The 27155-nt window shown below is 33.4% G+C and overlaps 1 protein-coding gene across 2 annotated transcripts; it reads right to left on the reverse strand.

The window, feature by feature from the left end:
- Window positions 1–179: 179 nt before the first annotated feature.
- On the reverse strand, window positions 180–25299 carry LOC148611010 (uncharacterized). Of its 2 annotated transcripts, XM_088591040.1 has the most exons (13): window positions 25163–25299; window positions 23429–23485; window positions 22714–22835; window positions 21773–21847; window positions 20559–20667; window positions 16294–16394; window positions 14326–14406; window positions 11187–11289; window positions 7016–7060; window positions 2666–3167; window positions 2538–2593; window positions 2102–2240; window positions 180–447 (listed from the first exon to the last, which is right to left on the reverse strand). In XM_088591040.1, exons 1-13 carry the CDS (start codon window positions 25194–25196, stop codon window positions 270–272), a joined length of 1602 nt encoding a protein of 533 aa, XP_088447166.1. In that variant the 5' UTR covers window positions 25197–25299; the 3' UTR covers window positions 180–269. The 2 variants fall into 2 exon arrangements, with proteins under 2 accessions (XP_088447166.1, XP_088447165.1); XM_088591039.1 differs by having other exon boundaries at window positions 2538–3167.
- Window positions 25300–27155: the final 1856 nt, after the last annotated feature.

A 27155-nucleotide genomic window follows, 5' to 3' on the forward strand; every position in this document is an offset into this window, starting at 1 on the left:
AATACTTTACGAGTACAAACATGATCATGATTACTGAAATCAGATTACATCTCTGTGGTAATTAAATTATCTTTCAGAAACCCCATTTCATGCAATTAATGGTCAAAACTCATTATATTAAAAATACATTTTCCAGCAGACATATGACTTTAATCTACTTAAAGGGAATACGAAAGGGCAAAGATGTAAAACCATTTTAATGTTTATTTTTTACACTTTAAACCCGTTCTGAACAGTAAATGTAGATTTCACTATCAGTGTTTTATAAACTAGGTTTTTCTGACCAAGTCTGAAGGAACTGTGTCTATATTGCAATTGTCTCCCTTGCAACAGAAAGAACAGAAGAAATGGGAATCCACTAAATGTTGGACATCGTACTTCAGACATTCATTTCTGTCTGCACTTTCGCTAATCCAGTCCTTTAAACATTCAGCCTGTGTTGCACACCTACAAAAGTCAGTAATTAATTGTATTACAATGTCTTGAATGTTAAATGTCGCTCAATATCTTGTGTACCTATGACTACATGTGAAGACAAAAGATAGTCACTCAAATATTTTTCTTTCTTTTGAAAAATAAGTTGGCGTTCAAGATTTATGTGTGTTTGCGTTTATTGTGAGTTGTTTAATTTAGATAACTAAAAATGGGTAATGGTAGATCTTCAGGAAAACAGTGTGCGAAATCGTTAGTATCGTTACACCACCAGTAAATAAAAAAAATCCAAACGGACGTCTATATGCTGATGAAATATGTTACTCCTAATTTCCACAAAAAGTAGTTATCAATTTAGCATATAATGACAAATCAAATAGTTTTATTTCAAGCATTAAACTAGAATGACTTGTTTGATAAGATATTCCAGTGAGTTTAAGCTGAAAATGTGCAGCCTTAATAAATAACCTTGAAGTGCTATGATTCCCTTATCAATACTATGTTTCCAAATCTCAAGTCGATTGCATAGCCATGAAAGTTAAGCATTCCAAGCAAGAGTCGGAAGGAAATTGTGTATGCCTGTTTTTATGCCCATTAGACTGGCAGATTTGACAAAAGATGAATGCAAAATAGTACATAGTATCTCATAAAACGCGAGAAATTCTATAAACTATTTTTCACATAATTAATAGGATAGTTGATTAAAACAATTCAATTCATCCATGACACAACCTTTCCCTTTTTACAATAATCCCTTGTATTTAAAAAGAAATTCAGAACAAGCCGAAGAGATTTCCGGGACAAGAAAAAAGTCTGAAAAAAGTAATTTGCATGTATGAATTGGAGGATATCACCCAAGTGTGAATTTCTACTTTGTTTTTTTTTTATGGAACCCATAAATGACTTCAGTCGGGGAACTGCATTGATGCCGGTGGATTAGGGCTTACCACTACAGAGGATCTGATGTTACTCCCGTTTTTTATTTACTGGAGTTCATATTGCTAATGATATTATATTTTTGGTTACATATTGTTTTCCTTATCTTCGCTACCTATACTTTATGTATTAAGATTTACTTTGTTTCTTGTTTGCATGCTCAGGCAAAACACTCGGATTTGGTGTATCTGCATTTTTTTTTTGGCAGATATGAAATTTAACTGGTTATAATTATTTTAATGCTTGTAGCATGTGTTACATCTCAGTTGCTTACATTTATTTAAAACCTTTGTCAAAGCTTCGCACTACATAAGCAAAGAAAACGAGTTAGCATGCATGCATACATCAAACGTAACGGAAACTTAGAAGAATCTTAAGTATACCATTATTTATCAAGGAGAAACAAAATATCTGGATGGTTTGAAATAAAATCAAGAGTGAAGCTTGATTGTGCTATTTTAGATTTTCTATTCCTTCTAATCGTAAATTGGATAAAGCAATGGGGTCATATCTGTTTCGAAAATTTTGACTTTTCTTGGAAACGAAACACAAACAAAGATAGGAAAGTTGGAATATGACCAGGACAACAGAATAAAATAGAAAGGTAGTGTAATACATTATGGGTCCTTTGATGCAGAGAGAGCTATGGTAAAATTATATTCATCCTGTCTTTAGATGACATACTCTCTGGTGATATCTACAGTTAAAGTAAAATTCCACGCAAATGACGTACCGTCTAGTAACATATCTACTACCATCTCTGAGGTTTTCTATATCATTAATACAGTATTGGTGCTCTGGTTTGGTACACGTCTGGGAGCCATGACTTCTTTCACATATAAATTTAGGTCCACGACAGAGATGGCATGAAACTAAAATAAAATGAAGCTAAGAAAACCTCTGTTGTCTTTTTTATCATTGTAGACTCTTATCCTTATCTTTGAAAAGGAAAAAAAATGCGTTGTTTACTCCATGCACACACAAAATATTTATTTTTTTCAAGAGTTTTTTCACCTTACAAACATTTTAAGGCCACACAATATTACAAAAAAACAACATCTAACCAACTACTACTTTTTAAGAACTATGTTAAACACCCTTGAGATGGTTTCAAAAAGTTTTCCAATTACAGGTAAATTTCAAAAAATGTTTTTTTCTTAACAACATACTTGGGTTTGGAGGAAGTGTCGTTGTTGGTATAGTTGTGGTCGTTGGAGTTGTAGTCGTTGTCGGTGTTGTGGTTGTGGTTGGGGTTGTTGTAGGTGTCGGTGTTGTGGTTGTGGTTGGGGTTGTTGTAGTTGTCGGTGTTGTAGTGGTGGTCGGTATTGTGGTTGTGGTTGGGGTTGTTGTAGTGGTCGGTGTTGTGGTTGTGGTTGGAGTTGTTGTAGTGGTCGGTGTTGTAGTGGTGGTCGGCGTTATTGTAGTTGTCGGTGTTGTAGTGGTGGTCGGTATTGTTGTAGTTGTCGGTGTTGTAGTGGTGGTTGGTGTTGTAGTTGTTGTAGGTGTTGTTGTGGTCGGTGTTGTAGTTGTAAGTGTTGTTGTAGTTGTTGGTTTTGTGGTTGGTGTTGTTGCCGGCGTAGTTGAGGGGACCAGCATTGTTGTTTGTTTTGTAGTTGTTGGTGATGTTGTGGTTACAGATATCGTAATTGATGTGACTGTTGTTTTAACAGGGGTAGGCATTGTTGTGGTTGTTGTTGTAGTCGAAAGTGTGGTTGTTTCTAAAGTTGTTGGTGTGGTAGGTGTTGCTGTCGTCGGCGTTGATGTTGTGGTAGGGGTTGTAGTTGTAGTAGGTAAATTTGCTATAGAAATGATATTTTATTTACATTACTTTGATCTATATTTTCTCCAATTTATTTTAAAAGTCAGAGTATTTTCATTGTTGGATAGAAATGTCCTAACATTCTGTGCAATTTAAAGGTTTTATGAACAGGAAATAAATACGTTTACAGTACACGAAAAAAAGTGTATCAAACTACCATTCGAGTTCCGGTAAGATTGTAGTGCTCTTCTTAGTGATTATAAAAGAGGTAATAAGTTTTTTTTTAAATGACCAAGAAAAAGGGAGCATTACATTAATGAAGTCATTTTGAACTAGAATGTCAGTTGTTTATCAAACAATTGAAAGGTCTTTCCCTTGAAAACTATCCCTTTGTAATATACACGTAATGACATTTGGTTTGATACATAACATGCTACCTTCTACAAAAGTTTGGGTTTTTTTTGCACTTGGTAATGTAGTCAAATGCAATTGTCGATGTTTCCATCATGATTTTGGTAATGTAAGGTCGTAGTATTAACTCGACGACCTTTCATTAAACCCTACTTTCTGTGAACTTTAGCATTTTGCAACCCCAACTGGGTTCTTTTTCCGTATAACAAAATGATATTTGTGATGTACACATCATGACCTTTAATTTGATATGCGACAACCTAACTGTATAAAATACTTTAGCTTTGAACTTATTGACCTCATCCAACTCATTTATTCGGGACAAAACAACGATATTTCGGATGTACGCTTTAAGACCATTCATTTGATATGCAACAACCATACCATCTAAGAACTTTAAATTTTTTCAGTTAATGACCATACTCTTCGAACATGTATGACTTATCGAGGTGGAAACTTTAATTTTTGAAATGTGCTGATTTAGACCTTCAAAATGATATATCACATGACCCCCTTTGACAAATGATGCAATATCAAATATACAAAATCATTGGAAAATATGAAAATTTTAAGTTGTTGTAGTATCGTTGGTTTTTTATATTGGTCCTTTGTATTGTGTCAAACAGTTGAACTTGAGCAGATCTTTCATTCTGTGTAATGATTATTTATGACAATATATCTCAAACAGTATGATATTCTACAGAATACATGCAACAAAATCACAAACTAAGTTGGACAATTGCAGAGCTCATTTTGAGCACAATGATTATTAAAATATTATGCAATAACAAACTCCAGAAGCGGAAGTCATAGAGAAATGAAACTACCACCATACATCTTAGAATTACTTGACCTTGAAAAAACTTACAAGGTTAAGGTCATACAATTATGTCAAGGTCACAAACTGAATTCTGCAAAACATTTAAACTTTTGAACAGTCGGTCAGACAGATGTAAACTTGGTCTCAAAATGTAGGCCTTATCCAGATGTTCATTTCATACACTGTATATATGCACTTATCTAATATCAAGGCTGTAGTTTGCAGTGAGGAGGCTTTCTAGCATTCTATAACATTTGCTCTTGGATGTAAATGAAAGGTCACATAGACCAAAGATCACTGATGAAGGTCCCATGTCTCTACAACTTCCGGTTCTCGAAATATAAATTTTCAAAACTTTAGTATGATATTTCAAGGGATATAACTCCCGTATGGTTTGTTTATTTTTATTCATTAGGTCGTCTACTTATGTACATAAAACCATTTTCAGATTGATTCTATCGATTATAATTATTAAGATATGAGCGATTGAAAGAAAGTTTAAGGGGACATAAGTCTTAAAGATGATAATGAAATCCTTAGCGGAGTCATTTTCTAATAGAACATGATGACATCTACATGTTCTTCAAGTATGATCATGATATCCTGAAAAATGGGTTGTGGGGGACCATGTTGACCAAGTTAAAAAAAAACCCTGATAAACGGGAGGTAACTTCTACAATGGATGATGAAATTCTTCACAGGGAGAATATCCTCAATGAGCTGTATCGATGGCCCAAATTTGGTAATGATATCCTGAAAGATGACAAAACATGGTCATATCATAGAAAAGGTTAAAAGAAAGCATTGTGTGATCTGTGACCTTGGGAGCAAATGAAAGGTCATTAGAATAAGGATCATTGTTGCAGTTCCAATTTCCGGTTCTCGAAATATAAATTTTCAAAACTTTAGTATGATATTCCAAGAGATATAAATCCCGTATGGTCTGATGACAAAACACATGTTTATGTTTATTCATAGGGTCTTCTGCTTATGTGTATGAAACCGTATTCAGATTGATTCTATCTATTATGGTTTTCAAAATATGAGCGATTAAAATAAATTGTTCTAAAGGGGCATAAGTCTTAAAGATGATAATGAAATCTTTAGCATGGTCATTTTCTAATAGACCACAATGACATCTGCATGTTGACCATGGTGAGAAAAAAAAACCCAATAAACGGGAGATAACTTCTACAATGGACAATGATATTCTTTACAGGGTCATCTTGTAAAAGACCTAAATGAGCTCAATCGATGGTTCAAATTTGGTAATGATATTTTGAACAATGACAAAACAGGGCCATGTCAAAGTAAAAGTTCGATGAAAAAAACTAGTACTCTGTGACTTTTGAACTTGGGTGCAAATGAAAGGCCACATGGATCAAAGATCATTGATGAGGGTCCCATGTCTCTACAATTTTTGGAGAATCGCATAAATGTTAGGGAAAAAACTTAAATACTGGTGTTTATATTTGTTAAAAAGATGCTATTCGCTTACCCAACCGGTGCACCTGGTCCATGCTCCCAGTTTTTAGTGGAGTCCGAGTTGCTCATTTCTTTTGTTACTTTGTATGTATGATTTTAGTTACTTTATGTTCTTTGTTGTGTATGTCTGTTTGCCATGTCTGGTCTTTGTCCCTGGATTACATTCTTTTGATTACCGCTATAACCTTGGTTCCCTTGATTACTCTTTCAATTTCTATATTAATGCACTAAACACCATATAACAATGGAACAGAGAACAAATTCAAAACAAGTTAAATCCAATATATAATATACACAAGGGGTTGGGTGGGAGGAAAAATATTGAGTTATATTTATAAAATAATTCTATATTTATGATGTAAGAGAACTACCCATGAGACAAAACATTTGTACTTTTTCGCATACGTTTACATAAATTGTTTAGAACAGAATGAGATGAGATAGGCATCTAAGTTTTAATAATATTGGTATTTTAAGTAAGTTTTCTTAAGGAGTAGATTTTCTCTCACTAATCACTATCAAACAATATGCATTGGAACAAATAATGGAACTCGCCCCCAATATCTCCCGAATAACAAAAATGACATTTTTTTCTATTTTTTCTACTTATATTTTGTCTACGTCTGCTTTCAATTGGTAAGTTACTATATAAGTTTTTAACTCTACAAAGTGTAAAACTGTTCTTGTCATCTAAAGCTTTGAATTAATTTCTAATAAAAAATCTTCATTATACTATTTATGATTTAGAGATTAATATGATTTGTGTACTTTAAAATTCCACAATTGTTGAAATTGTTATATCAGGCTTATATACAATATATGTTATGTTCGTGCTACTTCACAAATCACATGCACTGAGAAAAAATTATAACTTAACCTGTAAATAAGAAAATGGTAGATACCTTGTATGCTATACGAATAAAAATGCCCAAACCAAAAATTAAGACTGGCTTATTTATCCAAATTGCAATGCATCATGCGTGCCTATGCTAGTTGGCAACTTTGTTTCAAGATTTAGTATGCTTGAATGCTTTGAGGTTATTAAGAATATGTCTCCATTGGAATACCTTATAGAATTTTTGCATGGTATGAATTCTTTGATAAATCAATAATAAATCAGTTATAGTCATATAAAAGGTAAACAATTGTTATTAATCGCATTTTATACTCACGACAAGTGTAATTTGTTGGAGGTACAATTAGATGATGACCTCTGTCTGTAAAGTAAAAATCAACATGTGTTTTCTATACCTCAATGAGTAAACTGTATTAGAAGAAGTAGAAAACCTGCACTGGTCTTAAAAAATAATTTAAATACCATTTTTCTGACATTCTTTCATATTTCAAAAAGAAAATTGGTAACAATGTAATATTCAAAAGGATAAAATTCTAATTACCTTTCTATAAAGCATTTTTGCATCAAGTATCTCCCACTTGGAAGAGACTTTTTAAAATTAATGTTTGCATGTTACCATACATAGTTTTAAAATTCTTTGAATAATATAAAAATATTTTTTTAACATAATGTCAACCGTAATTTTCGTATTGAAAATACATTTTCTGTGATCTTGCAAGAAGACACAAAAGAATACTTCGTGTAATGTCTTGATAAACCTTGAAACATCTTGAAACATACGGAAGAAAAATCAAAGGAACCCGGACTTTTTTGTGATCTTCAAGCAAGAAAGAGTAATAACAAAAGAAGAGAGAAATCACCACAGCCAAGGAACAAGGGACAAAAATTGGTTACAAAACACAAAATAGAAAGAGTATACCATCTTAAACATTAGTGTCAAAATGTTGAACAAAACATACGGTTTGCGAGAACTTCGTACTCTCTCGAGCAGCTTGAATGTTATTCCATTGAATGATTGAAGAAAATCATTGGGATTGTTGCAGAGTAGCAGAGTTGAGTTGAAAGCGGTCGGTCGAGGTAAAAGGCTGTTTCATTTCTGTATTGTTATTATTAGGTTTTGAGGATTATTAAGATATGCAATTCAATGGTCTCAGCTAATGCGCATTTCTTGTGAAATCAGTTACGACCAAAAAGGGGATTAACAAATTCGGTAAATAAAAGTTCAAAAGAACCCATCAAGCTGCCCAATCGCTGATTAACACAATTTGCCAAGACTTAACAGATATAAAAAATAATTTACATGTATATATACAATTATGGATCAATTATATGTATTTTGTTGTTGTATTTTTAATATTTTTCACAAAATGTGTAAAAGGTAGACAGAAAACAAACACCAAAACGATTGATGCATTAATCGACGGTGTAAGACTCCCCAATAAATCAAAACGTTCAGATTTATTCAGAATTTTAAAAAAATCATGTTGAAAACAGACGAATTCTATAATATGGACAATACAGAGAAAATAAAAAAATAATAATAGGATAATTAGTTGGAAAGAGTGAATAACCAAATTTATGATCACGAGTGCTCATATTTTGGTTATTCACGATAACCAATTGATTATCCTATTTATCCTATAGATTTCCTCCATTATTCTTTGCTATTTTCAACATAAATTTAAAAGTTTGTGAACAGCGGATTGATATTCGTGTTTTGACGTTTTGGCAAGGGAAACTACGAGAATGAAATTATCGAATTTATTTCACACTGTGAATTATCGAGTTTTTGTTACACTAGGGACATTCGGTAAATTACTGCTATCTCTATAATGATTCACACTTATCATTCGGTAGCATCCAATTATAATATCCAACAAACTTTTGTGTTCCATTAGAATGTTAAACTTACCATGATGTCTGGAAAAAAAACATTGATTTTTCTGTATTAAAAGTGGTTGATTCTGAATATGTTTTCGAAGTTTCCTAACAACTCAAATAATTATAATCAGACCAGAAGGTTATTTCCTTTTTATCGTTAAAATGTATAATGCATTGTATGTAATGTTTGTCATTCTTAACGATGTAGTTAAGCACTAATTTTCATTTTTTATAAATTTCCAAAAGATGAAAATTTATGAAATTCTTGACACGGTGTCAGTTTTTTTCCACAATTTATTGATATGTTATATATGACGTATGTACTTGTATTGTCCCATGTTATATTGTGATTTTTAATTATTTAACTTTATTTAACTTAATTTGTCTATTTTGGATATACTAGTATGCCACAATTTCTGTATTGTTTACTTTATTTACATCATGATACTCTGTTGAATTGGATGCCACCGCATGATAAGTGTGAATGATTTTGATATTTGAGGGGGACCAGTTTGTGATTCGTGTAGTGGAGCTGCATTACCGTTACTAGACCATAACATATTATACTCACTGGCAATATGGCGGGTGCAGCTGAGGAGAAGGATATGCTTATCCTTCCGTTTTATGGGGGTTATATTGTTGGTGTTAATTTTTTTAGCTATTGCCATTACTTGGCGTCTGTCGTCGGCATCACCCGCCGTCGTCACCGTCCGTCGTTGTAGTTAACCACTGGGTCGATACCACTGCTGGCGGACCTGAGGTCCCCGAGTGTATTCACCAAACCAGTAGTTAGACTTGTCTGACCCCGAATAATATCACATTTTATCTACCCTATTTATGAATTCTTGCAGTATTCCAAATTTAAAAATACGGAAAACACCGAGGCTTCATTCCTTGCATTGCATATGGTAGAATCTCTCGGTGATGAATTTGGCTTCCTGTTTCGATAGATTTGGTTATGAGTACTTCTTGTATACAACTAATTTTTTGATTATGATCTTCCCACATATTTGATTTTAATGCTGCTGATGAGTGGTTACTCATTGAAACACGTGTACAGCATATCGAAATTTACAATATATAAAACTGGTATTTTTTGTATTCAAAACTCTTCTTCCCTGACACTATTAAACTAATAAGAATTTTTTTATCCGTAAAAAATATGGCCGTCGTTACTAAAAATAGAACAAAGGGGGTAAGACAGAAGTTTTCCGCATATATCTCCACAACTATTAGGTAAAGCAAAATTCTTACTAAGTGCTCAGCATGATGAGATATATCTTTGGTCATTTTTCGTGTGAATCTATTAAGCTATGTAGGAATATTTTCTCTATTTTAAAATTTACTACTTTCAACCATCTTCTTATCTGACACTACAAGACCAATTAAAGCCAAAATTGGTTTGCATATTTTTTCAGGGTATTCTGCTTAGAATTGGCATGGGATTTTTTATCTGTCGAAAACATGGCCGTCGCTACTAAAATATAAAAATGTAAGACAGCAGTTTTCGCATTTATCTCCTAAACTTTTAGGTTAAACTGAATTAGATTCTGATATGGGAGTAAAAGTGTTCAGCATCATGGGATTTAGCTGTGTATTTCTATCTAGTCGTGCTGGAGTCATTCAACTTTTTCGACGTGTTTTTCCATAACTACATAAACAATTAGATCTAAACTTGGTATGAATGTTTCCTAAGGGTTTTTGCGTACTACTGGTATGGAGATTTTTGAATCGTCGAAAAACATAGCTGCCCTTGATAAAAATAAGACATAGGATTCAGACAGAAATGTTTTGCATATATATATATCCAAACCCATTAATTTTAGCAAATTTCTGTCTTTGGTAAACGTGTTCATTACAGAGAGATCTTCATGTGGACAAAATTTTCGCGTAAATCGTCAAAGCCGTGTTGAAGTCATTGCCAAGTGAAATTTAGAAAGTTGCGTATCAAGCCATGCGAGCCTCTAGTTTTGTGTTTCCTTATCTTTATTTTCATATGTGATCTGTTTTATTCGGTTGGGTGTATGTACATCGTCTTTGTTTCCTATTTTCTTGTTATGGCCATGTACTTCGACTTTGACGTATTTGGATTGACTCATCATTGACGCTTCCGTATTTTCCAATATCGGAAAACAAAATCGGCATGGGCATTCCACTTCCTAAGTTTTCCTTGGGAATTAATATATACCAACAATAATTTTATCATTTAACATATTATCTAGAATTTTGTCTGTTACATTCTTTAAAATAACAAAAAAAAATCTAACGGAAATATTGCCGTTCATGTGTTACAAAACGTAATCTCACCAGAAGCATAAGATTCAAATATATAGGAAGATTAAGATTCCAAATTAATTCATAAACAAGACGTACTCTTTACCAATATTAATCGAAAAAAGACATCGCGGTGTTCTACCATATTCGATACGAAGAATCAAGAATTTTTACTAAATATCTATAAATTTTAATGGTATTTATTTTGACTTATAAGTTTTCAGAAGAATAAATTGTGTAAATAGTTTTTATCATATAAGGATTGCAGTACAATTTATATAATCCCTTAATTTCGCCAGGCACTGCTAGAAAAAGAAACAGTTTAAATTTACCTTCAGGCTTGTAATGGTCGTTACAAAGCGTTGTATTGCAGCATTTCGTTTGTCCAAAGACTTGGCCCGTGCGTTTGGCAAGCAATGGGAACTCTTTACATTTCTAACAATAAAAGAGTTATATTTAATCATAAATACGTAATTTTTGTATGTTTTATTTCGACTACCGTTGTTTCAATTATTTCTTCTGAGATGAATTACGGATATAATTCAAATTAAAAGTAAGGTTTATTAAAGTGCAGCAATTCACACTCGTCGAGTATATTATCAATCGGAAGGACATGATGTTCCTAAATATTAATGTTCACACAAATTCAATGAGTTGAATTTGTCTGTCATTTGGTGTCCATCTGAAAATGTACAAGTGCAACTAATAAATGAACACAAACAACCAATACCATCCGAAAGCATACGAATATTATTCAAATTCAATAGTCAAACAAGGCACAGTGATGAATCGTGCATATGTAGCGGAACTGAGAAGTATGGCAGAACTTTGTAACTACAACAACATATTGAGTGCTATGTAAAGAGACTAGTAGTGGGAATTAACAGTGATAGAACCCAGCGATGACTTTTAGTGGAACCAAAACTTGATTTACCTATAGCTTTAGACATGGCATCAGCCATAGACACCGTAGCAAAGAATGCTCGCGACATCCAAGCTAGTGGTGTAGCACCGCAAAATCAATCAACAAGACTACAAGTGCTAGACCTCAATCAAGAGGGTCACACGGCGGTTCGACAAGGAGACAGGGGGATTGCTCGACATGGAGGCAATCATAAAAGATGTCCGCAACCAACGATGAATTGCAAACTCGGTGAAATTCTAGAGGAGAATAAAGAAGTGTTTTAAGATGAATTAGAATGTATTTCGTCAGTGAAAGCTAAAAGCTACGTTTGAAAAGATGCAAAACCAATGTACTACATCTCGCCCTCTACCGTATGGACTGAAGGATAAGGTCGAGGAAGAGTTAGAACGATTATAAAAAAGGTCAATTAGAGCCAGTTACATTATCTGAAAAGGCAACACCCATTGTCTCAGTCGTAAGGGAATCGGATGAAATCAGAATATGTGGAGATTACAAAGTAACTATCAAGGACGTATCAAAGTTAGATAATTACCATATTCTAAAGTCTGAAGATTTGTATGCTGCACTAGCTTGTAGACAAGAATTTATTAAATTGGATTTGAATCAAGCAACAGATTTAGATATATCAACACTCATAAGGGACTATCCAAATATAATAGGTTACCTTATGGGCTATCATCAAGTCCAGAAATATTCCAAAGTATACTTGAAAATGCAGTTCATGGCAAACCGCATGTGCTTGTCCGTGTTGATGACATACTGATAACTTAAAACAAAACTAGAAAGGAACATTTAAAAACTTTGTCTTTAGTGTCAGAGAAGTTTAAGTTGTGTAGACGCCTGCATCACCCGACGAATTAAAGCCATATATAAGCATATATAGGGCAGTAGGGCAATTATTATCCAGTATGCCAAGTCAACAGTTTTAAATGAATTACACCAAGGTCATCCAAGGATGAACAGATAAGTAAAAAGCTACCTATGGTTGCCATGTATTGATCTAGATTTCGAAAAAAAGTTGTAGTAATTGTCAAGAAAATTGACATATACCTGCAGAGGAACCACTACACCCATGGGAATTTCCGAGTAAACCGTGGTCCCGACTGCATTTTGATCATGCAGGACCATTTATAGGACATATCTGATAATTATAGATACATATTTAAAGTTGATAGATATATACATAACAAGCAACATGTCATCAGCAGTTGCAATTGCAAAGTAAAGGAGATCATTTGCTGCACATGGATTGCCAAATGTTATTGTGACTGACAATGGTGGAAATTTCACCACTACTGAATTAACAAGTTACATGAAAATGAATGGAATAATTAACAGAATAAATGCACCGTGGCATCCGGCATCTAATGGATGCGCAGAGCGAGCAGTGCAAATGTTCAAAGAAGGAATTGAAACAGATGAAGAAGGAACTCTGGAGGAGAAATTTCAATCATTTCTGTTCAATTACAGACTTACATCACAAACATTAACACAATTATCGCCGAATCTGATGGAAGACAGTTAAGGTGTAGACTAGACCTTATTGTTCCGAATGCTGAAGACCGTATATTTATAAAACGAATAAACATAGACAAAATATTATGAGAGAACGGCATAGTTACGAATTTACCTGGAAGGGGATAATGTATATGTTCGCAATTTTGTTCAGGATTCACAAACAAAATGAGTTACTGGTAAAATTGTTGAAGAAAAAACGTCCCAGTATCGTACAAGATTGAACTGTCAAATCGAGTAACAGTAAGACATATTGATCACATTAGAAAATGTTACAACGATGTATAATTCGATTATGGAAATGATTATGAACCCGAAATTAAATTTTCTATTGCGCCAATTGAAACTGTCCTATCATCCAATAGTTATAAAGTCCAAAAATAAGGAAAATGCTACGTTTCGGAAATCGTGAAGAAATGTTAAGAAACGATTATCTGTATTAAGTGAAAAAAAGGAAACTTGTGATATGTGGCGAATAATAAAACTCTGGTTACCATGAAGTACGTTCAGTACTTCAGTGTGTACAACGTATATATTCTATAAGTCAGGACATTATAAAAATAAGATTGCTACAAAGTGACTATGCAAACGATAAGTTAATTATTTCGTTATCTAGACACTGTGAATATAATTTACTGTATAGATAAATTTGATTTTATTTCTTTAAGTGAATAATTGTACACGACGGATGGAGGTGTATAGTAAACATGTTTATTATCTGAGTTGGAAATTGGATATCCAACCATGCTGGTAAAGTACTCGGTTGTTTCATTGATGAACAATTGGGTTTCAATGTTAAAAGTTGATTTAGCTCAAATTATGTCAACAGCTATTTGTTTTATGTAGAAACAATTTTGTTATACGAAGGGAACCAAGATTGTAGCGGAAATCAAAAGAATGTAATTAAGGGACGGATTAAGACCAGACATGGAAAACAGACACACACAATAAAGAACAAAAACTAACTAAAATAATACGTACAAAGGAACAAAAGGAAATGAAAAACTCGAAAATAATAATAAAAATCTTACCGTTTTTTGTTCGCAGTAAGAGTTGTACTCACTATAAGCCAAACTTCCTGCGAATACTATTTTCATGTCTATCGCACATTCCTTTGAAAGAACGTGAAACATTTATTTTTTTTTAATAATATAGATAACTCTTAGGATTAATAAACAAAAACATTTCATTTGCTGTCAAGTCAAAAGAATGCAATCCAGGGACAAAGACCAGACATGGAAAACAGACATACACAACAAAGAACATAAAGTAACTAAAATCATACAAAGTAACAAAACAAATGAGCAACTCGGGCTCCACTAAAAACTGGGAGCATGGACCAGGTGCACCCGTAGGGTAAGCGTCCTCTGCTTTTCTAGAAACACCCGCCGAGTTGCTCATAAAAAGTCAAGTCCGGGGTAGACAAACGAGGAAAGGAAATCTGTGAACCGTTGAAGAAATCAGTTTTCATGGCGCTGATGGATACACCATAACGATCCACGAGTTCATGATGACGACCATAAAACTTCTGTAGTGATGACTTCAATCTTGTAGCAACAAAACCCTGTTCCAGAAAGTCTTTTTGTTAGACTTCTAGGACGATACAAAACGTCTGCGTAGTTTCGGCAAACTCTGGCATAACGTATGAGTTGTGATATGAACATTCCATACGCAGGTGCTGAGGAGATGTTGCCACAGATGAAAGGAAAGTTGACAATTTTGAATGAAAAGTCATCACGTTTGTTGTAAAGTTTGGTCAATAGTTTGCCTTTACCATCGATTTCTATGTGTAGGTCAAGATATGAGGCTGACTTCACAGTGTCTGTAGTATCCTTTAACTCAAATTCTTTTGGGTAGATGCAATGTATCAAATCTCCGAAATTAGGATTGTTTTAAGATAATACGTCATCTATATAGGTGAAACTGAGATTAAAGGATCTAGCCAAACGATACTCTTTCTTTCGGATCATATCAGCTATAAAGTCAGCCTCATAAAAGTGAAGGAATAGGTCAGCAAGTAAAGGAGCACAATTTGTTCCCATTGGAATGCCGGCCATTTGTTGAAAAACACGTCCACCACAAATATGTTGTCGATTAAAAATTCCAGCATTTTGTAATTTAATGTGGATCCTGAAAAATTCGAAAGATCTTTTGGAGACAATCAGTTCATGACTATTATCTGAATATAATAGCTTTAAAACCTATGATTTTTCAACACTGTTGACTCAATTCTTATACTCAGTTAAAATCCCGACTTAAAAACATTATACATCGTTGTTTTTCCAAAAAAAAGATGGTACACCTAGATATAAATATATAGTTCTTGGTAGAGATTCCTCATACTTTGTAAGAAATAATTCCAAATCATCTTCCAAATATACAGAGGAAGATGATTTGGAATTATTTCTTACAAAGTATGAGGAATCTCTACCAAGAACTATATATTTGTATCTAGGTGTACCATCTTTTTTGGAAAAACAACGATGTATAATGTTTTTAAGTCGGGATTTTAACTGAGTATAAGAATTGAGTCAACAGTGTTGAAAAATCATAGGTTTTAAAGCTATTATATTCAGATAATAGTCATGAACTGATTGTCTCCAAAAGATCTTTCGAATTTTTCAGGATCCACATTAAATTAATACCACTACGGGAGTAACACGTGTTGTTGTAGGACTGCAGATCCTCTTTTACAGTTGTGAGTATAGAATTTAAAAATTTTGAAAGAGGTTTGGTGGTACAATATACAATTGATGTCACTATTTTTTGTTCTGATATAATCCGAAAATCCTATTCAAATCATTGTTGTTAATAATTGTTTTAATTTTTTTTAAAATTTTTTTGCTTAACTGTGGTATGAATTCTGTATATAGTTTTGTAAATTTTGTCCTATGTTGCCTACAATTGTTCAAAGCAGATCAACTTAATTCTGACATACGAAAATGTTTCTGATGTTTGTATTCTTTATCCGCCCTTAAATTTACATTGAATGTACAAACCTGAGAAGGAGAACAGTCTACGTAGTGATGACACTTCTTAATATCTTTCATCGACTCACATTGATAACAGCTAAGAAAACCAGGATTGTGATTGTCTAGTACTGAAAAATAGTTTAAAGAACAAAATCAGGGCACCGACATAAAATCGATATAGGTTATGATCTAGACAATTGTGAAAAATGCAAGTGTCTAGGCATTGCAATTAAATTTGAATAAAGAAATTACATTTTGTAAAAGTAAGAATAAAAAATAGCGATATTTTATTCGAAGCGGGGGATATCCCAATGTAGCAATTTGAAAAGAAAAAAAAACAGTACTTTACAACTTACTATTTTTTGCTATTTTCGTGATGGACAGAAAACCACGAAAAATAGTACACGCGAGATTGCTTTTTAACACTATAACGCTAATCATTTTTTGAAACCGCGAAAATTGATACCCACGAATATGTTCACTTGACATAATCTGCGAAAATTAATACGTTTGCAGTATTCCGCCACTGGCTGTTTATCATTTATATGGTCTATGCATTTCGATTGCCCAATATAAGGGTTTCAAGATAAATGTACGTTATTTCTGTATACTGTTCGTTACACACATGTAAGTTGACAAAAGTTATAGACTGTTAAGATTTTTATCATTTCATATTCTTAAGATAGTCTTCACTAATAATGTATTTATACCATCTATCAAATTATGAAATGCAGGGTCACAGGTCCTATAAAAATAAAGTGTTACATTTTTATATTATAATATTTGTATGTTTTATTAAACTGAATATCTGAAGCATGAAAGAGAAGTAATTATCGCACAGTAAGACGTGTGTTGTTCATACTATGTTTTAGCCTATTTATTGGACAAACATAAGTATACAAGATATGAATGAGGTTTATAATAAAACAGCTAAAATATTAAAATGCTAGCTGATTTGATGTTGATGACTTCATTATGTTTTCTTCACTGCTACCACACTCTCCAGAGAAGAAATTGTGGAAAACCATAAATCTGTGCTATCCGCTTTGGGCTCTTTACCAAGGACTATGACTGTGATTAACCGTCTATGTGCAGGATTCCTAAACTCCACAAGAATCCATACAAACAACGTTACATAGCTGGATCTGCGAAATGTACCACCAAACGTCTTTCAAAACTTTTAACTCCAATACTCACAGCTGTCAAAGAGGTTCTGCAGTCCTACCACAACACTTGTAACTCACGTAGTGGTATTAATTCAATGTGGATCCTGAAAAATTCGAAAGATCGTTTGGAGAGAATCAGCTCAAGAATATTATCAGAATATAATAGCATTAAAACCTATGATTTTTCAACACTGTATACTTCTATTCCAAATACTCAGTTGAAATCCTGACTTTAAAACATTATACATCGTTGTTTTTTTTTCCATACAAGATGGTACACCTAGATACAAATATATAGTTCTTGGTATTGATTCCTCATACTTTGTAAGAAATAATTCCAAGTCATCTTCCAAATATACAGAAGATGTTTACAAATGCTGTAATTTTTAATCGACAACAAACGGTCGGTATTCCAATGGGAACAAATTGTGCTTCTTTACTTGCTGACCTATTCCTTCACTCTTATGAGGCTGCCTTTATAGCTGATCTGATCCGAAAGAAAGAATATCATTTAGCCTGATCCTTTAATCTCAGTTTCCGCTATATAGATGACGTATTATTTTTAAACAATCCTAATTTTGGAGATTTGATTATCCCGTTTACCCCCAAAGAACTTGAGATAAAGGATACTACAGACACTGTGAGGTCAGCCTTATATCTTGACCTACACATAGAAATCGATGGTAAAGGAAAACTCCTGACCAAACTTTACAACAAACGTGATGACTTTTCATTCAAAATTGTCAACTTTTCTTTCATCGGTGGCAACATCCCTTCAGCAACTGCGTATGGAGTGTTTATATCACAACTCATACGTTATGCCATAGCTTGCCAAGACTACGCAGACTTTTTGTGTCGCGCTAGAATTCTAACAAATAGGCTTCTGGAGCAGGGTTATGTTGCTACAAGAAAAAGTTTTAAGGTCATCATCATGAACTAGTGGATCGTTACAGTGTATCCATCTGCGCCATGAAAACTGATTTGTTCAATGTGTCATAGTTTTCCTTTTCTCTTTCGTCTACCTCGGACTTGACTTTTTATGAGCAACTCGGCGGGTGATTCTAGAAAAGCAGAGGACGCTTATCCTAACGGTGCATTACACCTATTTTTAATTTTCTTTTTTAGTTCAATGAAAAAACTTTTTGACTTCTGCATCACGCAATTATTTTTCCATTTGTTCCTCCCCTACTTTTTAACTTTTCAGTTTAAGTTTTGCTATTATAAGATGATGATCACTGTTCATGTTCCTATATATTATCTCTTCTAAGGAGGGAAATCTCTATTTTTCGTTGTTGATAACAAGATCTTTCTCTTTTCTGTCATATTTGTTTGGTGAATTCCATGTATATCCTTATGTTTGAAAAAGGTAATTCCAATAAAAGACCATATGTTGATAGTCTTCTCCCATTTCCATTCATCATTTCAATTCCTTCTCTGTCCATTGATTTTTCATGATGACTGTTGTCACTACCAACTTTGGCATTCTGTTACCTTTGATATATTGAACATTAATACAATAATCTGGGTTATGATAGGATCCTTCACGTCTTCAGCTGCATCTCTTTTAGGTGAATAACATTGATTTATGGCGGTCTTTGCATAGGACGAATTAAAGCAAACTTTTATTATTCTTTCATGTATTTGATCCCATTATATTAAACTGTTAGGTGTAAATAGTTAAGCCAACTCATTTTTTTTATATTGGTAATCATGTCGGCGGTACCAGTTGCTCGGAGGTGTGATACATATTTTGCCAGCTTTACATTGGATTTGATTGGACTTGATTGTGGATCGGATTAGGGTTCGGTAATTTTCGTGTTACCCTTATTTCCTCACTAGATAATGGTATACCTGTTTAGACAGTTTTTCAATTCATCAACATTCAGTTATTCCCATGATGGCAGTGTTTTATTTATCTTTCACCCAACGCTTTTGAAATCCGGTACATTGTTGTAACATTCCAGGTACCAATTTTAATAGTTTTCTGTGGATCCCTGAGGTAACCGTCCTTGCACTGAGTTTCCATTGAAGGGCTTCCGCTTTGTACATTGTTGCAGTTACTCGCATAGAAGCAACTCGCTACTTCAATGTGTCCAGCCGTTTGTTGATTTTTTATAGTGTGTTCATTCACAAGATGAGTTATTTAGCCGTATGTCTATCTAGGAGAACCAGGGTTTTTTTGTCTAGGAATCTTACCTAGATCAGTCGCCTACAATAGCTAACGAGCAGTGATATACCTAATTTGGCAATAGTTTACTCTAGTAGAAGAATCACCAACCTAGGTCATCGACTGATTCAATTTTGGCCAGCTATATACAAATAACAGAAACAAAATTGATGAGTTTTTGTGCATGGTAACACACCTGAGGGCCTACACATCGTCCTTTCTGCTCCGGGACCTCTTCAATTTGGTCCGAGATATTTAATCCAAGTTACCCTGCATTGCCCCGAGGAAAACGTTATAAAGAGCATTTGTACTGGCAAGTAGCGATTTATGCTCTCGGCTTTCCCTACCCCTGTAGCTTCCCAGAAGTAGCTGCATATCTACAATTATCAACCACACAAAGCACATTTTTCCACATGGTGATAAATATCACCAATGTACATGCATATTAAAATCAAATTTATGTGAGAAAACTTTTTTTTCAAGAAATGCCCTAGATTTGGATTTATAATTTAAAGCACTTTTTGGGACAAAATATCGCTAGGGGATTTTTCTCCTACAGATTATCGTTGGTATCCCCAATCATTATGTCCTTGGATTTTTCTCTCGTTTTGAGGAATAATCTCTCACCAGCAGTTGTAAAATTAATAAAGAGGTAAATTGCCTGGATGGAAAGAAAAACATCCGAAATTCCGTATGAAAACGTCACAACTGGTAGCCAATATTCGACATTCAACGGGTAGTATAGAATTATAATATCCAAATTCTTTGTCCGGCGCATTCCCTTGGTGTTTGCACCAAGTTTATGTTCTTGTTTTTATACAAATATTATATCATAAAATCCAATCTACCCCCTTTTAAAATAAGTTTTTTAGTGTAAGAATGTAAAATTTTAAGTAGAAACTACAGGGAAAGATCTTCTAAACCACAACCAGGTTTTATATTGTACCATTACTGCTTACTATTGCAAAGCTTTCCATTACAAAATGAAGTGGAACAACATTCAGAACAAGTTACTCTTTCGTCTAGAAAACTCCGTTTTCGTCCGGGGCATTGAGCTGCATGGCATACCTTAGGTATAAGATTGATGGATATATAAGATTATTTTGGTTATTTCATGTTCTTGGTGCATTTGTCTTCTTGATAAACGTTCGAATCCCGAATCTTTTTCTTTATCAACATCATTTAATAAAATCTTAATTTGAACAATAGTAGATAAACATATCTACAAAACAAGTACAGGAAATGAGGATTTATTTCAAAAAATAAAAGTCTGTTTAAAAAAGTAAATAAAGAAGTCCTCATGGGTGTTGATCTTGTATTTAGAAAGAGTGTTATTTGAACGAATCGTTAAGCCAGTAAAAAGATAAATGTAAGCTTACCACCGATGGATAAATAAAGTCTTGCAAATGAACATGTCGATCACCGATAATTTCTTTTTAGTTTTTTTTCTGTGGCAACATCCCCTCAGCACCTGCGTATGGAGTGTTCGTATCACAACTCATACGTCATGCATGAGCTTGCCGAAACTACACAGAATTTTTGTATCGCGCTAGAACTCTAACAAAAAGACTTCTGGAACAGGGTTATGTTGCTACAAGATTGAAGTCATCACTACAGAAGTTTTATGGTCGTCATCATGAACTCGTGGATCGTCATGGTCTATTCATCTGCAACTGATTCAGTCAATGGGTTATAGTTTTCCTTTCCTCGTTTATCTACCCTGGACTTGACTTTTTATAAGCAACTGGGCGGGTGTTTCTAGAAAAGCAGAGGACGCTTACCTTACCGGTGCACCTGGTCCATACTCCTAGTTTTTAGAGGAGCTCGAGTTGCTCCTTTGCTTTTGTTACTTTGTATGTATGATTTTAGTTACTTTATTTTCTTTGTTGTGTATGTCTGTTTTCCATGTCTGGTCTTTGTCCCTAGATTACATTCCTTTCATTACCACTATAACCTTGGTTCCCTTGATTACGCTTTAACAATTTGTACACAAATCGACCGAGATTTGTTCGTTTAAAATATGTTTGAACTCATATTTTGAGACAGAATTGTTTTCAATTGTGTTTCAATTGGTATTTCCTTTGTTATTTGTTTTAAGCACTACATAGATTTTTATTAGGCGCAGAGGTAATTGTATCGTTGTTTATATACTTTTCAAATCTATAAGACGTACATCGGGGTCTCTGCAGCCTCCGCGATAGTATCGGATGCCTTTTTTATTATCATATATGTTCTCTAGGTAGCAATACTACAATAAAAAAAGTAAAATAGAATCAATCAAACGGTAAAAATATAAAATACAATTAAAACATCAGCAAAATATAATCCTGTACTTATCATCCTCTTTAATATGATTCGATTGTTTACCGGCATGAAGAAAAATACTGGTCGAATGTATCCCGTAAATATTAAATGTTTACTGAAAATTATAAGAAAAAATATCACTTATATAAATTTTGCAAACTTTGGTATACTAGTCATCTTTTTCATGGAGTAACCTCTCTGTGATAGAACAGTGATTAGACATTATTGATTAAATTGTTATTTTTGAGAAAGGGAGGAATGTGTAATGACTTTAAGAATTAGCATTGTTCATATTAACTATAAATTGAATTATATGCATGTACAGGTATAAAACAACCAAAAAGAGGAAGTAAAAGAACATGTTGTGAAAAACAACAAGTAACAAGTAACAAGTGGATACAAAAAAAAATGTATTGATACCTGGAGGACAAAAAATACTTGTACACAAATAATAAAATGGGCGGGTTAACTGGACACATAGAATGTTTATGTCCAGATTCACATTGATGGATGGATGTGTCTTGTATAATTGAACAGTATATATTTGAACATGTTATACATTCTGAGATCCTCGCTTTAACTCTTGTAATAAACGTTACAGTCAGTGTTGCTCGTCTTGGAATTATTAATCCGTACCAGATTCAGCACAAAGCAGCACTGTGGGAAACTACCAAGTAGAATAAAAATAAATAAAAATCGTTCTTTGATTCTTTGAATATTTTAAAACAAAGGCTGATTTGTTCATTCGTTTATCATAGAAATTTTATCGTTTTTCAATACTTCCGACCTATTTGTCAATTTTACTATTACCTGTCCTGGTGAACAAGTAAGAACAGAAGTACAGTCAGACAACGATGTTGCTCCATTACCCTCAATATCTCCACATTCAAAACATTTGATTCCTTCTATTAAAGTTGGAACGGTAACTTCAACTGAAAGATACAATTAACTTATTATCAATTTAATCTGAGCAGCAAAAAAGAGGACTCGTTTATGTAATAATGATCAATATAAAACAAACAACAACTAACAACAACATTTTTTATTTTGTTAAAAAAAGGTTGTATGATTAGTTGTATTTGCAAACATCGAACTAAATAATCAGCATTTTATACATTTGCATTAACATATTATAACGATAATCTGTCAGTAAACAGTAATGAGCATTTGGTAACTCGTTTAAAACTTTTCTTGTAAAAGTGGTTATATAAGACAAATTGAGCTTAATCATGTCTACTTAATTAGCAAAAGCCACTGTTGTTCAATTTTAAATTTTAGAAATTAAAACATCAAGCTGTACCTCTTGTATCTTTGTACGTTGTATGTTTCTCTTGTTAAACTTTCGACGACATTAAAATTCAAACACACACACACACACACACACAATCTCTTATGATCACCCTAATTTAAATTTAGAAGATTTTTACGAAAACAGACAGGGAATTTTCCCTACCATGTCTTGTCCTGTTAGTAAGATGTAATACCCAATATAACGTAGATTGTTTTCAACGCAAATGTATGTTACCTTCCGGATTTGTCTGGAAATTTTCTTCAGCTAAACTGCATCGTAAAACAGTTATATCTAAATAAAAAAAAACATGCAAAGAACTAAACAAAAAACAATAATTTGTACGGACAAATGACACAAAATTTCATTTCCTAATTTTTTGATTGATTTTTTGCAGTGTTGAAAGGATGATGAGACTAAAAGTTTCAACAACGTAACCTCGTCACAGAAGACCACAGCTGCATATGTTCTTATTGGTAATGTTGTTATATGACAGTGTGTTACATGTCAATTATTCCGAAGATTAATACATTGCTCCTCCGTTCAAAGATTAACCAATAGATGTATGAAAAAAGTAGGCTCAAAAACATTCCAATAAATATATATAGAATCTGGACTTTCCAAATATCTCTGTCTATATCTTGTTTTTCGCCGATTTTAAGCAAAAACTATCATACAGATATAAGTATGATGTGTTGATCATATTTGTGTTAGATTATACTTAATGTTTATCTCCATAACCCTTACTGCGTCATTTGGTTACTTCTAACGTTCTCACAATGAAAGTTTCTTATGTAGTAGATCATTTCTGCTATAACGTATAGTGTTTACCGACCGATCCGAAACAAATTTGTTCATACAATTAACAGCTCTGCTATACCAATTAACATTTTGTTTTGTACAGAGGTACAAAGTTTGCTTTATTTTATTTTAGATACCAAAAAAAAAAAAATAAAACACATGCTTATTCATCGGATCCCTTCATCTGTCTATCAATCACAAGCCAACATCTATGTCACGAATCACCGAGCTATGCAAGGATAAAAAAAGCCGGAAGCAGCTCACGATATCTCATAGTTTTGTCTATCATGCCTGTTAAAATATTTTCGCCTGCCAAAAATTATTGAAATTATGCTGTTTAACGATCCAAACAATGTGCTTAAAAATGTTTTGGATCTATCCTAAGCTATCTATTCCTTACGGAAATTTGTTGCTGACAACAAGCATTGGAAGACCAAAGTCCTCTTTTTTCCTAGCAAGTTAATTGCTCCCGTATTCTCTACATAAGATCAACCATGCATCATTGATGCCAACGATGCTCGAAGAAGGTTAGTTAATTTTATAAGCACCTGTATCCAGTTTAATGTTCCAAAAACAAATTGAAAGTAAATGGAGCAGCACTTCCATATATGGAATTATTTTGGTGTTACCTCAGGATTCTGTGTAGATATATTGGTTACATTTAAACACAAACAAATCCTTCTTTCTAATTGACCGCTTACTTGACGAGCCCATGTTTAATTTGTTAATAAGTATGACAAGATTTGATACAATATAAGTGAAATGATAATTTACATATCACGTTGCCTTTCATTGTAAATATTATTTACTGATGTATTATAATAACCATATTGGCAAACCGTTAACTACAAACGCAAATTATGAATTTTTTTTCTTGTTCTTTTTGTATTTAAAAGAAACACATTTTCGTGAACAACGGATAGTCGACTAGGACATGTACAGATCGTTTAAATTAAAAAAAAAAGCTAACCCTAAGACTGATGACCAGACGTATTACTTATGTGCCAGATATACAGCGTCCATATCTTTATTATTTCAGCTAAATTATGTACATACACTACATACAATTATCTTACCTTGTAGAATATCTCAACTAACAGAAAGTTTGGGAAAAGTGGATACACTTGCTTTGACTGGCTTTAAAGAATACATTAATGTCTGCAACCTTACCAACTAGTGCAAATATAATCCATAAATATGTCATATTTTGGTATTTCCGTAAGGAGGACACATGTGATCCCAACTTCTTATCATTACGAGGAACTCTAGTGCATTGTAATGTTTATGAACGAGACAACCTAGATAAGATATTAAGTGCGTGATTAAAGTGAGTTTGAACAAAAGTTTGGAAATTATATTACAATAATTTGAATATCTGTTCATTCAAACTTTACTTATTGTTGCTTGAACTGGGTGCAACAATACAGTAAAGTTAATTTCTTAAGTGGGATTTTTAATTATTCTGTCTCATTTCGTCATGTGTTGGATCACAAAACACATCAGAACAAATCGTCTATCCTAATACATCAGACATTATAAGGAAAATAATACACGACAAACTTTGAATAACATACTATACTGAGATATTTATATCAGAGAGATACGGTATATGGTGAAATTTTGTCATGTAATATCTCTATATAATACATTAAATAGAGGGTAGGGGTTCAATAAGGTTAATCTATGTCATCCATTAAATAGAGGGGTAGGGGTTCAATAAGGTTCATCTATGTAATACATTAAATAGAGGGGTAGGGGTTCAATAAGGTTCATCTATGTAATCCATTAAATAGAGGGGTAGGGGTTCAATAAGGTTCATCTATACAATCCATTAAATAGAGGGGTAGGGGTTCAATAAGGTTCATCTATACAATCCATTAAATAGAGAGGTAGGGGTTCAATAAGGTTCATCTATGTAATCCATTAAATAGAGGGATAGGGGTTCAATAAGGTTCATCTATGTAACACATTAAATAGAGGGATAGGGGTTCAATAAGGTTCATCTATATAATCCATTAAATAGAGGGGTAGGGGTTCAATAAGGTTCATCGATGTAATCCATTAAATAGAGGGGTAGGGGTTCAATAAGGTTCATCTATGTAATACATTAAATAGAGGGGTAGGGGTTCAATAAGGTTCATCGATGTAATCCATTAAATAGAGGGGTAGGGGTTCAATAAGGTTCATCTATGTAATACATTAAATAGAGGGATAGGGGTTCAATAAGGTTCATCTATATAATACATTAAATAGAGGGGTAGGGGTTCAATAAGGTTCATCTATATAATACATTAAATAGAGGGGTAGGGGTTCAATAAGGTTCCTTTATGTAATCCATTAAATAGAGGGGTAGGGGTTCAATAAGGTTCATCTATGTAACAGTATATATGGTATAGATAGCGGAACCAAGCCAATACAGAATAAATAGTTCAATACATATATTGGCCTGGTTCCAAACCATCAAATACAGGACGTTCGAAATAAATTTCAGATGAAGATTACACTGCACCTTAAATCCCGGGAGCTTATTTACAAGTTGTCTGAAAATCAAGAGTGGGGTAAAACAGAGAAAGATATGAAAAGCGATGAAGTGCATGGATAATTATCTTCATATGTAAATAATTTGCGAAGATTACAGCAAAGACGATACTCAAATATATTACAGGTAGTTACGTAAATGGTCCTTTGTTGTGTTTTTTTTAGGATAGATCCAACAACATGATCAGGATGAGGAAATATATTCATTTCTTTATACAAATGCCAGAAACAGTAAATGGAATAGATTCCGTGTAAAACACCGATCATCGAACAAAACGTCGCGTCTGGTTTGTGAAAGACTGCCATATATGAACAAGAAGATTTCTACTCTTAATTGTATATTTTTTAAGTATAAGAAGTTTTTGTTAATTATCCTCAGAAACACCACCATTTCTGAGATGGGAAAGACTTTTCAATTGTTCTTGAACAATATACCTTTTAATTTTGCTTTTACGTATCTTCTATTACAAAACAGACGACGTAATATTCGTGTTATGTACGCTTGGTCTATTGCTTATGTATTGAAATACGGTTACGGAAAAATAATGTAACTTATATCGCTGAGCATGAGGCGCTTTCTAGTTACGCATTGTTACAAGGTAAGAGTAATAGTTAAAATTAGTAC

Source organism: Perna viridis, chromosome 7 (genome assembly GCF_037379345.1).
Source record: "Perna viridis isolate PV_CMFRI_1.1 ecotype Kerala chromosome 7, ASM3737934v1, whole genome shotgun sequence".
Classification (NCBI taxonomy): Eukaryota; Metazoa; Mollusca; class Bivalvia; order Mytilida; family Mytilidae; genus Perna; species Perna viridis.

Coding starts and splice junctions, on each gene's coding strand:
- LOC148611010 (XM_088591039.1), bottom strand. CDS start 25,196: ATGACATATTTATGGATTATATTTGCACTAGTTG. Junction 21,848..22,713: donor TTACTTGTTCACCAGGACAG/GTAATAGTAAAA, acceptor TTTTTATTGTAG/TATTGCTACCTAGAGAACAT. Junction 14,407..16,293: donor TAGACTGTTCTCCTTCTCAG/GTTTGTACATTC, acceptor GTTCTTTCAAAG/GAATGTGCGATAGACATGAA.